Source organism: Notolepis coatsorum (assembly GCF_963971535.1).
Source record: "Notolepis coatsorum genome assembly, chromosome: 2".
NCBI classification, from domain to species: Eukaryota; Metazoa; Chordata; class Actinopteri; order Aulopiformes; family Paralepididae; genus Notolepis; species Notolepis coatsorum.
The window spans coordinates 192746919-192760917 of NC_140166.1; the positions used below are offsets into that span (position 1 = coordinate 192746919).

Sequence of the window (13999 nt, forward strand, 5' to 3'; positions counted from 1 at the left end):
CGCTATACATTTTAGGAAAAAATATTGTAACCTGAAGTCCTTTTGCTCAGTATTCTTGTTGGAGATGTTGCTATTTTTAAGCAAACTGTTATGGTAGCTACTAGCTAATGACTCCAATTATGTTACTGAAATTAATTGCGGATGGATCTAATTTTGGAACAAAACACTTTGTTGACATATTGTTTTAAGATCACATCTCACCTGGGCCCCGTTCCCCGTACCTGGCTAACTGAGTTAGCCGGATAATCTCCAGCATAGCCTGACTTAAGCCGGACCTTTCTGTTCCCCGACGCTCTATTGTCTAAATCACCATGACAACAGATCAAAAAGTTTGAGCCTGGTCGGGAGCAGGGTTTAGTTCAGTTAGCTGGATGAACCATGGCCACGCCCCCGCAAAGAAATGCCAGCTCGCTCCCTGAAATATTTCTCAGTCTAGAACCATTATACCATTCTGAATTATGTTTTTGTGCTTCGTTTTCCTAGAGGGGGCTTTTGAAATGTATAATAATAGAACTAAATGCTGATAATAAATCATATTGATCCTATAGATTTACTTTGTCCTAAATAAAATAATGCACGTCATATACGGCGCTCGGAGTCGCGATACACGCTGCATGTGGTTATTTTAATAACGGCGCATTGCAAATGTGAATCCCGCGGGGATATTTTTAATGAATGAAACCTATCGGCCGTTTGGCTCTGATTAGTTTCATATATTCTCCGCTGTGGATTTGCTTAACGAAGCGCCCGGATTGTGTTTCATTCAAGCGGATTGTGGTTTTTGTGTGATATTGTAACTGGGATTAAAATGTCTGAGATGCGCTGTTTGATGGATTTGAGAAATTGAATGAGCCGTTGACGTCGCATTAATGCATTTGAGAATAAAGAGATAAAACTTCATTCAAAAGAAAAATATTCGAAACACGGTCTCTTGTGCATTGATGGATACACAATGAATATATCCCATCTGGCACAGTGGTGCAACGGCCAGTGTTCGCTCCTGGCAACCGGGCGACCCGAGTTCGAGACCCCGCGTTTCCAATATAATTTTTTTGGAATATAATATTAATGGTTATACGCAAAAGTAGCCTAGTTTTAAGTTAAAATATTATAAATCTACATGCATTGAGGATGTCATTCTTTATATAGCTCTCAACGTGCACCAAATTGAATTATTCCTACATTGCAAAAAGAAGAAAAAGACTAGAAGTGGGATTCGAACCCGGGCCGTCTGTGTGAAAGTCAAAACGACCAACCGTCACACCACAGTGGAGATAAGTAAAAGATCCACCATACATCAATCAATGGGTAAGAGAGCCGTATCCTTATTCTGAAACAGTTGAACTAATTATTTTCGCTAGCAAGATCTCATTTGATTATCCATTCCATAAACCTACTGCCAGCAGGCAAGTTTAAAGAAATATAATCTGATTGATTGGGGTAATGAGGGACTTAAAATTAGCCTATAGATTATGCATTTAACTTGTCGGCGAGGCTATTGAGCCGTACTGCAATCTGTTAATAAAGTTTTAAATCAATTAATCAATCAATGCCGTTAGAAAATCAGGATCTCTGCTATCGATACTTGCTGGCTTTTCAACTGAAGCGGCCGCGCGCACTTATCCTGGGTCTCAAGTCTGGTTCGAGTTAACGAGACTGAATCCACCTTCGAGGAACAGGAAAATCCCGGCTTCAAACATCGGGTTAATTGAATCTGGATAATGGGACTCTTGATCGACTTAGTTGAACCAGGTACGGGGAATAGGGCCCTGCTCTCCTCACTTGTGTTATGTTGTGTCATGTGTTGTTATCATTGTCATGTTATCATGTGTTGTGTTATCATGTGTTGTGTTATGTTATCATGTGTTGTGTCGTGTTATGTGTTGTGTCATGCTATGTTATCATGTGTTGTGTCATGTGGTGTTATCGTTGTCATGTTATCATGTGTTGTGTTATCATGTGTTGTGTCGTGTTATGTGTTGTGTCATGCTATGTTATCATGTGTTGTGTCATGTGTTGTTATCGTTGTCATGTTATCATGTGTTGTGTTATCATGTGTTGTGTCATGTTATGTTATCATGTGTTGTGTCGTGTTATGTGTTGTGTCATGCTATGTTATCATGTGTTATGTCGTGTCATGTTATCATGTGTTGTCATTAGGGATGCTCGATATTGGCTTTTTTACCTATACCGATATTGTCCAACTCTTAATTTCCGATACCGATATCAACCGATATCACATTTTAATGCCGATATCGGCCGATAATATCGGACATCATTTCTATAGAAATGTAAAAAAAATTAAATTAAACCCGATACTGATATTTTTTTCCGATATCACATTTTAATGCCGATAACGGCCGATAATATCGGTAGGCCGATAATATCGGACATCCCTAGTTGTCATGTTATCATGTGTTGTGTCATGTCGTGATAGTGTGTTCTTTCCTTTCAGCCCAACATGCCATTTTTCTCCATCTACTCTCTGGCTCTGGAACAGGATCTGGAACAGAGTCTAGGACTCCAGCAGGCCAACACCACACTGCACACCCAGACTTTCATACAGGTACATGCACACACACACACACATGCACACACACACAATTCAAAATAATTTTTCTACCTTCTCCAATCCCCTAATTTAGTCATTGTGCCAATTCCCTTCCTGGTTGTTGCGCTGCCTCTACTGTTAGGTTGTAAACTACCACATGCCTCCTCCACTACCACATGCCTCCTCCACTACCACATGCCACCACTCTGTTCATCCCTCCCTCAACCCACCACTCTGTTCATCTGTCTCTCGACCCACCACTCTGTTCATCTGTCTCTCGACCCACCACTCTGTTCATCCCTCTGTCTGTGCAGCCTCTGATGCAACGTAAACAAGAGCATGAGAAGAGACGCAAGGAGATCAAGGAGAAATGGATCAGAGCCGAGAGGAAACTGGTATGACCTCACTGTATTATTTTAAAGTGCATATAGCAATTGACTTAAAAAAAAAAAAATCAATTCCCTAAAAAAATTTATACAAATCTGTATGATTCTGTCGTGTGTAGATGGAGTGTGAGGTGAACCTGCGGAAGGCCAAGCAGGCCTACATGGCACGCTGTGAGGAATACGACAAGGCCAAAGCATCCGCTAGCAGAGCAGAAGAGGAGGGAGGAGGAACCACAGCCAAATCCCTGGAGAAGAAGAAACGTTTGGAAGAAGAGACCCGCAACAAGGTCTTTATCACTGTCTAGCTACAACCATTTAATATACTGTGTATTCTTTTAAACTTTTAACACATTTGGAAGGGATTTGACCGTTTCACTCTTCATTCAACTTCACCATTATTTTGGTCCTACTCAGATCTGGAAAAATATGGAAGATCTTGATCATTTCTAGGAATTGCACTAAAGCTCTGGAAATTGATTGCTGTCCAGTATCAATATGCATCAATACACATTTGACCTAGTTGTGGACCCACTGTCATTTGACCTATTGTGGTATTGATGTGAAGAATTCATCTTTAGGTAGCCTAGTTGACCGTTAATTCATTCAAGCTTTTTATTTATTCTCAAATACACTGATTTACAGCGTTGTCAAGTAATTACGCTCATAGATCACATTGCGTTAATAATTTCAGAACCGGCAAACATTAAAACTAATTTAAGAACGCATACAAAAATATATTGCTGTTATTTATTTTTTAACATTGTGTAAATTGTTTATACGTTTTTAAATAGACACTGAGTAGATCTACCAAGTTAGTATGAATTCTATGAAATGTACGATACATTACAAACATTAATATCACAGTTAACTGACCAGTTTAGTTCCAGTCCAGTCTGGTAAAAGTCTAGAGTGTAATGGAAGGAGTGTAGGATCCCGGTTTTCACTTTTGATTTTCACTGGGTTAATTTCTGGTTCATGGAGATAATTGAACCCTTGCACTCAAAAACCATACAACTCAGTTTAGACATTTGTTTTGGACACCCCATGTATTTGCAGTTGTAAAGTCAATCCAAATCACTTGGGTTGTGAATGTAATATATCACAGGAAAGTACTCCACCTCCACTGTCTAACTATGAATGAGTACTCTTAACTTACCATCTTTAGATAACGTATTCAATTAATCATGTATGTTAAAGCTGCAATAATAATTTTCTGACAGTATTTTTCACATTTTCAAAACGTCTTATGACCACCTGCCATCAGGTCTCATTGAGTCATGGTGTCCTACTCAAATAACCTGCGCTACCAGCAGCTAGTCTGATGTCGTCATTTATTTTCTTTGTTGACAAAACCCGGCAAACACTTAAGCTCTCCCTATTTTGTAAACCTATGCTTTTAAGAATAATATTTTCAGCAAATCTCTTAATTACATCAATATTGTGCTGTCTAAACCGTATTTGTGTATGGGGCGACAGTGGCTCAGGAGGTAGAGCGGTCATCTGGTGTCCTTGAGCAAGACACTACACCCCTAATTGCTCCCAATGAGCAGGTTGGCACCTTGCATGGTGGCCTCCGCCATCGGTGTGTGAGTGAATGGGTGAATGTGAGGCATAAGTTGTAAAGTGCTATATAAATGCAGTCCATTTTATTGTGTTTGTAGGTATTTACCTACCTTATTTAACAACCAGGAAGCTTGTCTGAAAGTCTTCCTGTCAAAGAAGATCAAGATAAAGTGCATGAGAAGTAAATGCAAAATACATTTTAACATTTTGTGTGTGTTCATGCATGCATGCATGCAGTCAGATGAGGCAGAAGCCACCTACAGGACCTGTATAGCGGATGCCACCGCTCAGCAGTTGGAGCTGGAACACACCAAAGTCACAGTGCTGAGACTGCTACAGGAGGTCATCAAGCAGAGTGACCAGACCCTGCGCTCGGTCAGTACACATACTGTACACACGCATACCATTTGACATCTATGTCAAAGTCTCCCTGATCCTTTTTTTTGTTGGAATAGGTTTCACCAATGTCAACCCGGATGTGTCTGCGGTGACAATCTGGGAGACATGTAAACCTACTTGCAGGGTGAAATAATATAATTTTCTGCTTACCAGAGAATGTTTGACTTCAACCGTTGGCCTTTTACCTTTTTCTCTTGCTGGCAGGATAAACTGTATAAAAATGTATGTGCTTCCCAAATCTCGCTTGATGGCTCAGTTTATATGGAACAAAAAAAATTCAATTCTATGTTCTATTTTACTACTGGGCTGCAAATCTCCTAACTACCGTAATTCCTCTAATAGTAACCGGTATTCAATTAAAAACCGGGTCTCTATTAATGACCGGGTGCGCTGTTGAGCTAAGCAATTATAAGCCGGCCTCCTAATACAAGCCGGGTTTCATGTATATTAGAGTTATTGTTGTTATATGCTGGCCTGGCTGTGCAGTAAATACCATATAATGGTATGGTGCTAATGTTTACCAAGAGAGTAAGCCTACCTCAGAATTGTATAAAACGAAGTTATTATTATTATTATTATTATTATTATTATACCAGTATTGTGATTGCACTATTTTACTTTATTTAACTTTTTTGACTACCTGTAATTGCACTGTTTACTACCGTATTTCATACAGTACTTGCTTGGTTTCAATAAATGAACCCAGTACATTTTACTGGGTTCAAACTGACACAAAATTTGGAAATATAGGCCTCTCTCTTATACATGCCTCCTCCTAATACAAGCCTGGTATCCGCTACAGTTGAAACAAATACAAGCCGGGGTTACTATTAGAGGAATTACGGTATATTGCACTGCAGATGGAGGCTGCCTCAAGCGGCTGCTCCTCCCCCTGGCATCACTATCATCAAAATACTCCAGTAAAACTAGAGTTAAAAGCCGTCTCAGGATCTGTTCTCAACTCAAACGCCACTTTGGATTTCATGCTATTCCTCTTCTATCCCCCGTTCACTCTAACGCTCTGTTTACTCCCTCCATCACTGATGGGGCTTTTGCAACCTGGGAAGTTCATGGGATTGTCTCTGTGAAAGAACTTTACATTAGAGTTCTTGCATCGTTTGACCAGTTAACTCAATTTACCAAGGACCCACTTCTTTAGGTACTTACTAAACTGTATCCACATCCACTTATTTGGTTTCCCAGCTATTCCTCCTTCCAATTGACACCATTCTTGATATCAAACCTAGCCTCAAAGGTCCAATTTCAAATCTGAACTATACTCTCCTCACGCAGTCTTGGAACATGTTCACTCCCATTTGTGCCCATCATGGGGTTTTACAGTGCAAAGTAGTTCAGTGTTCACTGGTCTAATTGTAAACTAGCCGACATATTCCCTGGCACTGATCCAAATTGTGATGAATGTCACCAAGGTCCAGCTAATTTCACCCATATGTCCCACTGTATCTCTATTTTGGAAGTCTGTCTTTGATTTACTCTGACATCACATCTGCCATCATCCACCGTTAGGTGTTGTGCCTGTTGGCCATTCACTTCCAACCTATTTTGTTGACATTTTATAGCTTTTCTTACTAGCAAGGCGGGCTATTTTGATGCATTGGAAGTGTCCCCACCCTCTCATACCCATTGGATAAAAGATGATGCCCTATTCTTTGTAAAATGAGAGAAAATTAAATACTCTTCGTGGCTCCAACAGAAAATTCTCTAAAGTTTGGTAACCCTTCTGTCCGTCCCCATTAACACTTTGACTGCCCAAGGTTAATTCATTATTAGTCCCTTGAATGCCCACATCCACTCCAATGTTAACGTTAATATCGCCTAATCTATGTTTTAAATTATGGCTATGTCTAATCTGCCCGTCGCTTATCAAAGACTCATTTTCCAGTCAACATTGTCATGGCAGATTGTTTTTTTTATCGCTTCATTTCCGTTTTCTAGCATTTTGAAAATCACTCTATTTCACGGAAAAAACAACACATTCCATGATAATCGCCTTTTACTGGAATATTCTAGAACGTTGTCATTGTTCGGCCATGTCATGAATCTCTTTCAAATAAACGCTAGATTATCGATAGTATATGTGTACGCACGCACGCTCTTGCGGCGAGCCGAAAATCGAGTCTCCTATTTCCTGACCGCGAGCAGAGTCAAACAGCCTAATACTGATAACATAGATTCCTTACCTGAGATCAGATGGTATCCAAATGGTTTATTCCAATTCCCGATCGCCATTCGAAAAAATTGCTCATTTGATTGATCCATTGTGTATACAGTAAAACACATATTCTCCGAGGCTCCAGAGTGAACTCTGGTAGACCCCGGTTACATGAGTGAGAAGTAAAATGTGGAGTGCAGGTTTTTTTTTTCATTTTCATTGAGTCCAATCCAAAAGGGTGATTTACCATCTGGGAGACTATAGGGGGCGTTTTTTTCACATCTGAGCGCCGGGGGTGCCTGGATCTCCAACGATAGACTCGCTTGATGCAATATGATTTCAGATCGCTAATAATAATAAAAAAAAATAAAAAACGCATATTCTCGTGAGTGGGCATTCAACCCGCGGGGGGTAAACGCGAGAAAACGTGTGGATGGCATTCAAAGTGTTAACTGAGTGACCCCATGCCTGCGCTGTATCACTATTCTGCACTTTATGACCAACTCCAGTTTTTTCCCATGTTTTTGTCTTTTTAAATGTCTTGTACATTTGTTGTACTTATGTATGTAGTTTATTTCATTTATTATATATTCTCTTACTATTTAGTTTTTTCTCATGTTTAAACTGCCTTATTTCAGTACCATTTCATCCAATTATGGTCTACTTAATAATACTAAGGGGTGTTTTCATTTAAGTGAGGATCTATGTTTGTACATGTATTGATAAATGTCACAAATAAATCATATATATATATATATATATATATAGTTGTAATCAGAAATTATTTATTTATATGTATACAAGTCTTTATGTATACAATACCCTTAGGTGTTACAAGCATCAACATGTAGTACAACAGCAGAAATGCAGAATCCAACATTTTAATAAATAAATAGTTCCAAAGTGACTGGTATTCTAACACCCTCTCCTCCACCAGGCGACCATCTCCTACTACCAGATCATGCACATGCAGACGGTGGCCTTGCCGGTCCACTACCAGACCCTGTGTGAGAGCAGTAAGCTGTATGACCCAGGCCAGCAGTATGCTGCCTACGTCCGAGACCTGCAGCTGCTCGAGCAGCCCGGCGCTCACTACACATTTGAACCCTATTCTGCAGGCTCTGCACAGTAAGTGGTGCTATAGACCTCACAGTGATGCCAAAACACTGGATTTCTAGACCGCGTCAGTGGAATTGCAATGCTAGGGAACTGCTTGGACCCAAGTTTATTCCCCGTTTGCTAATATCTATTGCTGACAGGAAATCAAATGTAGTCCGTTCTAGAATGTTTATTTTTTATTTTTGTGAATAGAAACGTCTATACCTAGTGGTGGTTTGGGCTGGTGATGAAGGTGGCAGTCATAATTATGATAGGCATTCATCTAATCAGTAGTTGCATAACAAAATGTAATTCATTGCCCCTCTTCCATCCTTTACGGAAAACTATATCCTGTATAAGTTGTCAAAGAAAAAATATTTTGTGCTCAAATTGAATGAATGAATGATTTTATTTCGGTCTTTTTACAAAGCATAGTAGTAGAACTTCCAAAAAAAACGAAAAAAATAAAATTACTGAAAAGGTGTAGGCTGAAGCAGAGGCTTATAATTGCCTACCCCTTTTACATTACACTATTTACACAACAAAAAAAATACAAAAAAGAAACATAATTCAGTACATCATTTAGCAAAGGTTACAAACGTTTCATAGTTTTATGTACAAAATGTATACACTTATTTATCTTTTGAACACCGCTATGTTATAGATTAAATATAACTAGGATAATAATGAGGTTTTATATTCATGTATCATCTTATATTTGAGTAATTTCTTAAAAGTATGTAGCGAACTACACATTTTTACTTTGTCAAAGCTATTCTATAATTTTGCCCCTTTAACAGATATACATCGATCAAATTGGAGCCACTTTATATTGAGACAGGCAGATATGCTGCTTTGGAAGAATGAAGTAGAACTTGCCTTATGTGTGATCTCTGGGAAATAGAAAATGTCCTTTCTATTGGAAGATCTGTGAGGTGTTTAGTAATATATTGAGTAAGGTAGATGACTCAACAACGATTTGAACTGGCTGTTTTGAAAAGGTTTGCAGATTATTTAGAGAAGATATGGGGCTTGAGGAAGACTGCATTGTACCAGATAAGAGGTAGTTTAAGGGGGTCTTGCATGTGGGATGGGTCACAAGGTGACATAATACTTAACTAAATGATGAATGATTTAATGTTTTATTTTTCATTACTGATGTCTTGACCTTGTGTTGCAGGCACAGGCCCCGAACTGACAGTTACAACAATGAGCCGGCCAGCAACACAGACAATACTGTTAGCTCTGTGAACATTAGAGGTGGGGACAGCAGAGACGCACAGGACAAGAGTGGGTGATGCATACTACCGTCTTTGTTCATTGTTTTGACCCTGCATTTGTTTTTATTGCATTATCATTCACACTCCTACGCAGAGTTGTCTCTCACACAGCCTGCTAAACAGCTCTGCCCCACGTGACTTATTACTGTAACTAACCTGCGATCAGTTTGAAAGAAACTGAATTGCATGTATACATGCATAGTATCACAAATAACCAAATGGTAAGCTTGTCTGAACATTTCAGTTAATGCATACCTTTTATGGCTGCGTTCATAATCGTTTCCATGGACAACGATCATCTGTTCTTATTTTGTAAATCAGACTAAAAAAGATAGGGGAGACAATTCATCTATTTATTCATTATGTTAAAGTAAAATAACAAGTATAAGTTGCACCAGTTTGTTTATTTCCTCTTTGGGCAGAGATGTTTTTGACAGTGGAACGTCCTTCAATTCTCTGTGTAGGAGTGTGATTTTCAGTAGGAAACAAAGAAAACTGTAGCCATGGGATACAGTGTTCTAGTTTACTACATATTGATATATGGGTTAACATAGGGATTCATGAGTAAACTTTCATGTCCAGCAGAAATAGATCAAGCTCTGCATCACCTTTCACCTTTTTACATTTACAAAGCCTGTTTCAATTCATCATTCCAAGCATAGGTAGCTAAGCTTTAACGTTGCGTTCATAGAAGACTGAGTGGGAAAGGAAAATATCCACTAGAGGTGTGTGTGTGTCTAATATCCATAAGAGATTTATGTTTTGTATCCATCATGTCGTGTCTCTTTCGTGACCAGGACGAAACCACAAGTCGTGGGGTTCTACAGTGAGTGATGACAGTGTAGTGGGCACTGAAGCAGGCTTGGAGTCTCCTAGTGCCAGCACAGGTAAGCACACTCTAGAACAGATCACAAACCAAATCCCCTAACCATTCCCATTTCTATCGATGAAAAATGTCTTAAAAGGTGTGTTCTTTTTTATGTGTGTTTTAGGTGACATTAGTAAAATGGCACGGACCTCCTCCACTGGGACCATATCTTCTATTGAGGATGCAGAGGACAGGAATGTGACCTCCTTTGAACCACCAAGTATGATCCATAGATCAACTATTTTTTTTATTATTGATTAATAGGAAAACAGAACATACACCATCAATCCCCTTTTCTATATGTTTCAGTCCCTCACTAAGAGTTTATGGGTGGAGATGAAAATGCTAAATGGGGTAATGATGGCTAGGATTGAAATGTCTGAATTGGTAATTAAATGGTCATGAAACTCACTGCTAATGAGCCTTTGCTGCCCTAGTGGTTGATGTTTTCACCATGCTGCTCACTCTGTCCCACCCCAATGATGACCTCTCAGGGAGTCTTGGTCTTCGATTTAATAATCAGAATTTTAGGTCATTTTTTAATGTAAAAATAGAATAGAATAGAATAGAAATACTTTAATAATCCAGAGGGAAATTTGACACTACAAATCGCTCACATTAAACATTTAGACAGAACAAAGTCACGAATAGGAATAACGGAACAAATTGTCTAAGAATAGAATAAAAAAATATACAGAAGTGTAATATTGAACAGAGTTGTTTTAAAAGTAAAATCCAGGAAGATGGTAACTGTCACTCTGTGCTCAGTGATGCAGTGAGGCGCATTGTAAAGTGATGGCTGTCGGAATAAAGGACTTCCTGTGCCGTTCAGTGCTACATTTAGGGAGTGTTAGCCTAGCACTGAACATGCTCCTCCTGTCAGCCAAGTCTGTGTATAGTGGGTGGGAGGGGTTTTCCCTGATGACCTGGAGCTTAGCAAGGCTCCTCCTCTCCGCCACCTTCGCTAGGGAGTCCAGCTCCACCCCAACCACGCTACTGGCCTTCCTGACCAGCTTATCCAGCCTGTTTGCGTCCCCTGCTCTCAGCCCGCTGCCCCAGCAGGTCACAGCGTACAAGAAGGCGCCCGCCACCACCGACTCGTAAAACATCCTCAACATCCTTGTACAGACATTGAAGGATCTCAGCCTTCTGAGGAAGTAGAGTCTGCTCTGGCCCTTTTTGTAGAGTGCCTCTGCGTGTTTTGCCTGGTTCAGTTTGTTGTCGATGTGCACACCGAGGTATTTGTAATCCTCCACCATGTCCACATCGACTCCCCTGATGGAAACGGGGGTCACAGGTGCACTCCTCCTCCTCCCCAGCTCCACAACCAGTTCCCTGGTCTTTGCCACATTTAGCTGCAGGTGATTTTTACCGCACCATGTGACGAAGTCCACTACCAGTTCCCGGTATTCCCTCATCACTGTCCTTTATACATCCCACTATCGCAGAGTCATCAGAAAACTTCTGAAGGTGGCAGGACTCTGACCGATAGTGGAAGTCGTTGGTGTAGACGGTAAAGAGGAAGGGAGAGAGGACAGTCTCCTGCCGGGCCCCGGTGTTGCTGACCAGTCTGTCTGACGCACAGCTCCTTAGGTGCACATACTGTGGTCTGCCCGTCAGATAGTCAACAACCCAGGACACCAGGGGGGGCCTCTACTTGCATCGCCTCCAACTTCTCACCCAGTAGCCCATGCCTTATGGTATCAAAAGCACTGGAGAAGTAAAAAAACATGACTCTCACAGTGCTCCCCGGCTTGTCTAGGTGAGTGTAGGCTTGGTTCAGCAGGTAGATGACAGCGTCCTCTACCCCCAGTTGGGGCTGGTAGGCAAACTGGAGTGGGTCTAGGTGGGGTTTGATCACCGGGCGGAGTTTCTCCAGGACTAACCTCTCCATGGTCTTCATTATGTGAGAGGTTAGAGCCACCGGCCTGTAGTCCTTGGACGTGCTGGGACGTGGGAACTTAGGGACAGGGACCACACAGGAGGTTTTCCAGTGTCGGGAGTCTCTGCAGCCTCAGGCTCATATTGAATATGTGCTGGAGCACATCACACAGCTGAGAGTTACAGGTTTTGAGTACCTTTGGGCTAACGCCGTCTGGACCCGCAGCCTTGCCTGCATGTAACTTGCTCAGCTGTATACTCGCCTGGTCTGCAGAGAGCCACACTGTGGGGGTCTCATGTGTTGGGGGGAGGGGCGGGTATTATGGTTAAAATCCCCTGAAATGAGGATTAGCGCCTTCGGCCGTGGATGACGTCACACGGGGCAGTTGGGTTTGCTGAGGGGGGGGGTGTAAATCGCCATCATGATAACGTGGGGGATCTCTCTTGGCAAATAATATGGTCTGAGTCTTACAGCTAACATCTCTATATTCGGGCAGTGTCGCTCTTTGATCGTAATATGGCTGGGGTCACACCATCTCTTATTAATAAATAAAGCAAGCCCCCCTCCTTTTCGCTTGCCACTCCCGTGGTTACGGTCAGAGCACACAATCTGAAACCAGTCTATAGAGACATTGCTATCGGGAATATCTGTGTGCAACCATGTCTCGGAAAAACACATAATGCTACACTTACGGTATTCCTTTTGACTGCCGGAATTCGGACTCCCTGCCAGAATTGTACTCCCCTTGCGTGAACGTGCATACACTCTATCAGCCTATCAGCATGTAATACGTTTGTTGTTAGAACTCAACTCATATTATCATTATCATTATCTGCTCCATTTCTGCGTCCAGCTTTTTTATAAAACGATAAAGCGGACAGAAGTTTTGATTATATTTAAAAGGCTTTGACATTGTAAAACGAAATAAGTGGAGTTTCGAAGCTGTAAGCAGAATACAAGTCATAGGAACACCCGCGATATAGGCTACCTGTATCCAGCAGCATTACGTGCTATGTATGTTTTTCATTCATTTAAGACACATTTATTGCAAGGGTTTTGTATACACATAAACTCAACAAATAACCTCTGTTCTCCTTGCAATGTGTTTTTAATTCTTTCTTATACAGTAGGAGGGGGGATGAAAAAGGGAAGTGTGTTGAGTTCTAACAAAGAACATATTACATGCTAATAGTTGAGTGTATGCGCGTTCACCCCTTGCATGAATGCGCATGAGTTGAGTTCTAACAACGAACGCTGATAGGCTGATAAGAGTGTATATGTGTTCACGCGAGGGGGAGTCTGATTCTGGCAGGGAGTCCGAATTCGGCACAACACCGGCAAGCATGGCCAACTCATCCATCTTATTTGCCAGAGACCTCGCTTTACTCATTATGATGGAGGGGAGATATGATTTATATCTCCTTCTCTCTCTCCGTGCTTCAGCCCTCTTCTGTCTTGCACGAGAGATCAGCTGTTGTCTCGTGTAAACAAACTTCTCTGTATTGCTGTACCCAAGGTTTTGGATTTAAATTGATCTTGAAGATGCTGAGTTGTGAAAGATGATGTAATTAGGAGTTACGTTCACTTAGTCACTCTTATCATTGTTCTGAGACACACACACACATACAAATGTCCTAACCCAGTTGTACAGTAAATGACCAAGTATGGCTTTGTCAGTATTCCAATGTACAGTGTAGTGTCGTCGTCGTCCCCCTACTCAACCCCCCCCCCCCCCCCCACCTCCAATGTACAGCCCCCACCCACCCACCCAACCCCACCCCACCCACCCAACCTCCCCC

General features: G+C 41.2%; 1 protein-coding gene across 3 annotated transcripts in view; it reads left to right on the forward strand.

The window, feature by feature from the left end:
- Positions 1-13999, forward strand: part of arhgap45b (Rho GTPase activating protein 45b) — a 46232-nt gene that overhangs the window by 24306 nt on the left and 7927 nt on the right. For 2 of the 3 annotated variants that reach the window (XM_084337978.1, XM_084337980.1), the window contains exons 10-17: positions 2456-2566; positions 2866-2946; positions 3057-3224; positions 4738-4875; positions 8010-8200; positions 9351-9460; positions 10248-10337; positions 10443-10538. In XM_084337978.1, coding sequence (XP_084194104.1) covers positions 2456-2566; positions 2866-2946; positions 3057-3224; positions 4738-4875; positions 8010-8200; positions 9351-9460; positions 10248-10337; positions 10443-10538 — 985 coding nt within the window. The remainder of the gene's footprint in view (positions 1-2455; positions 2567-2865; positions 2947-3056; positions 3225-4737; positions 4876-8009; positions 8201-9350; positions 9461-10247; positions 10338-10442; positions 10539-13999) is intronic. The other variant, XM_084337979.1, reaches the window with a different exon arrangement.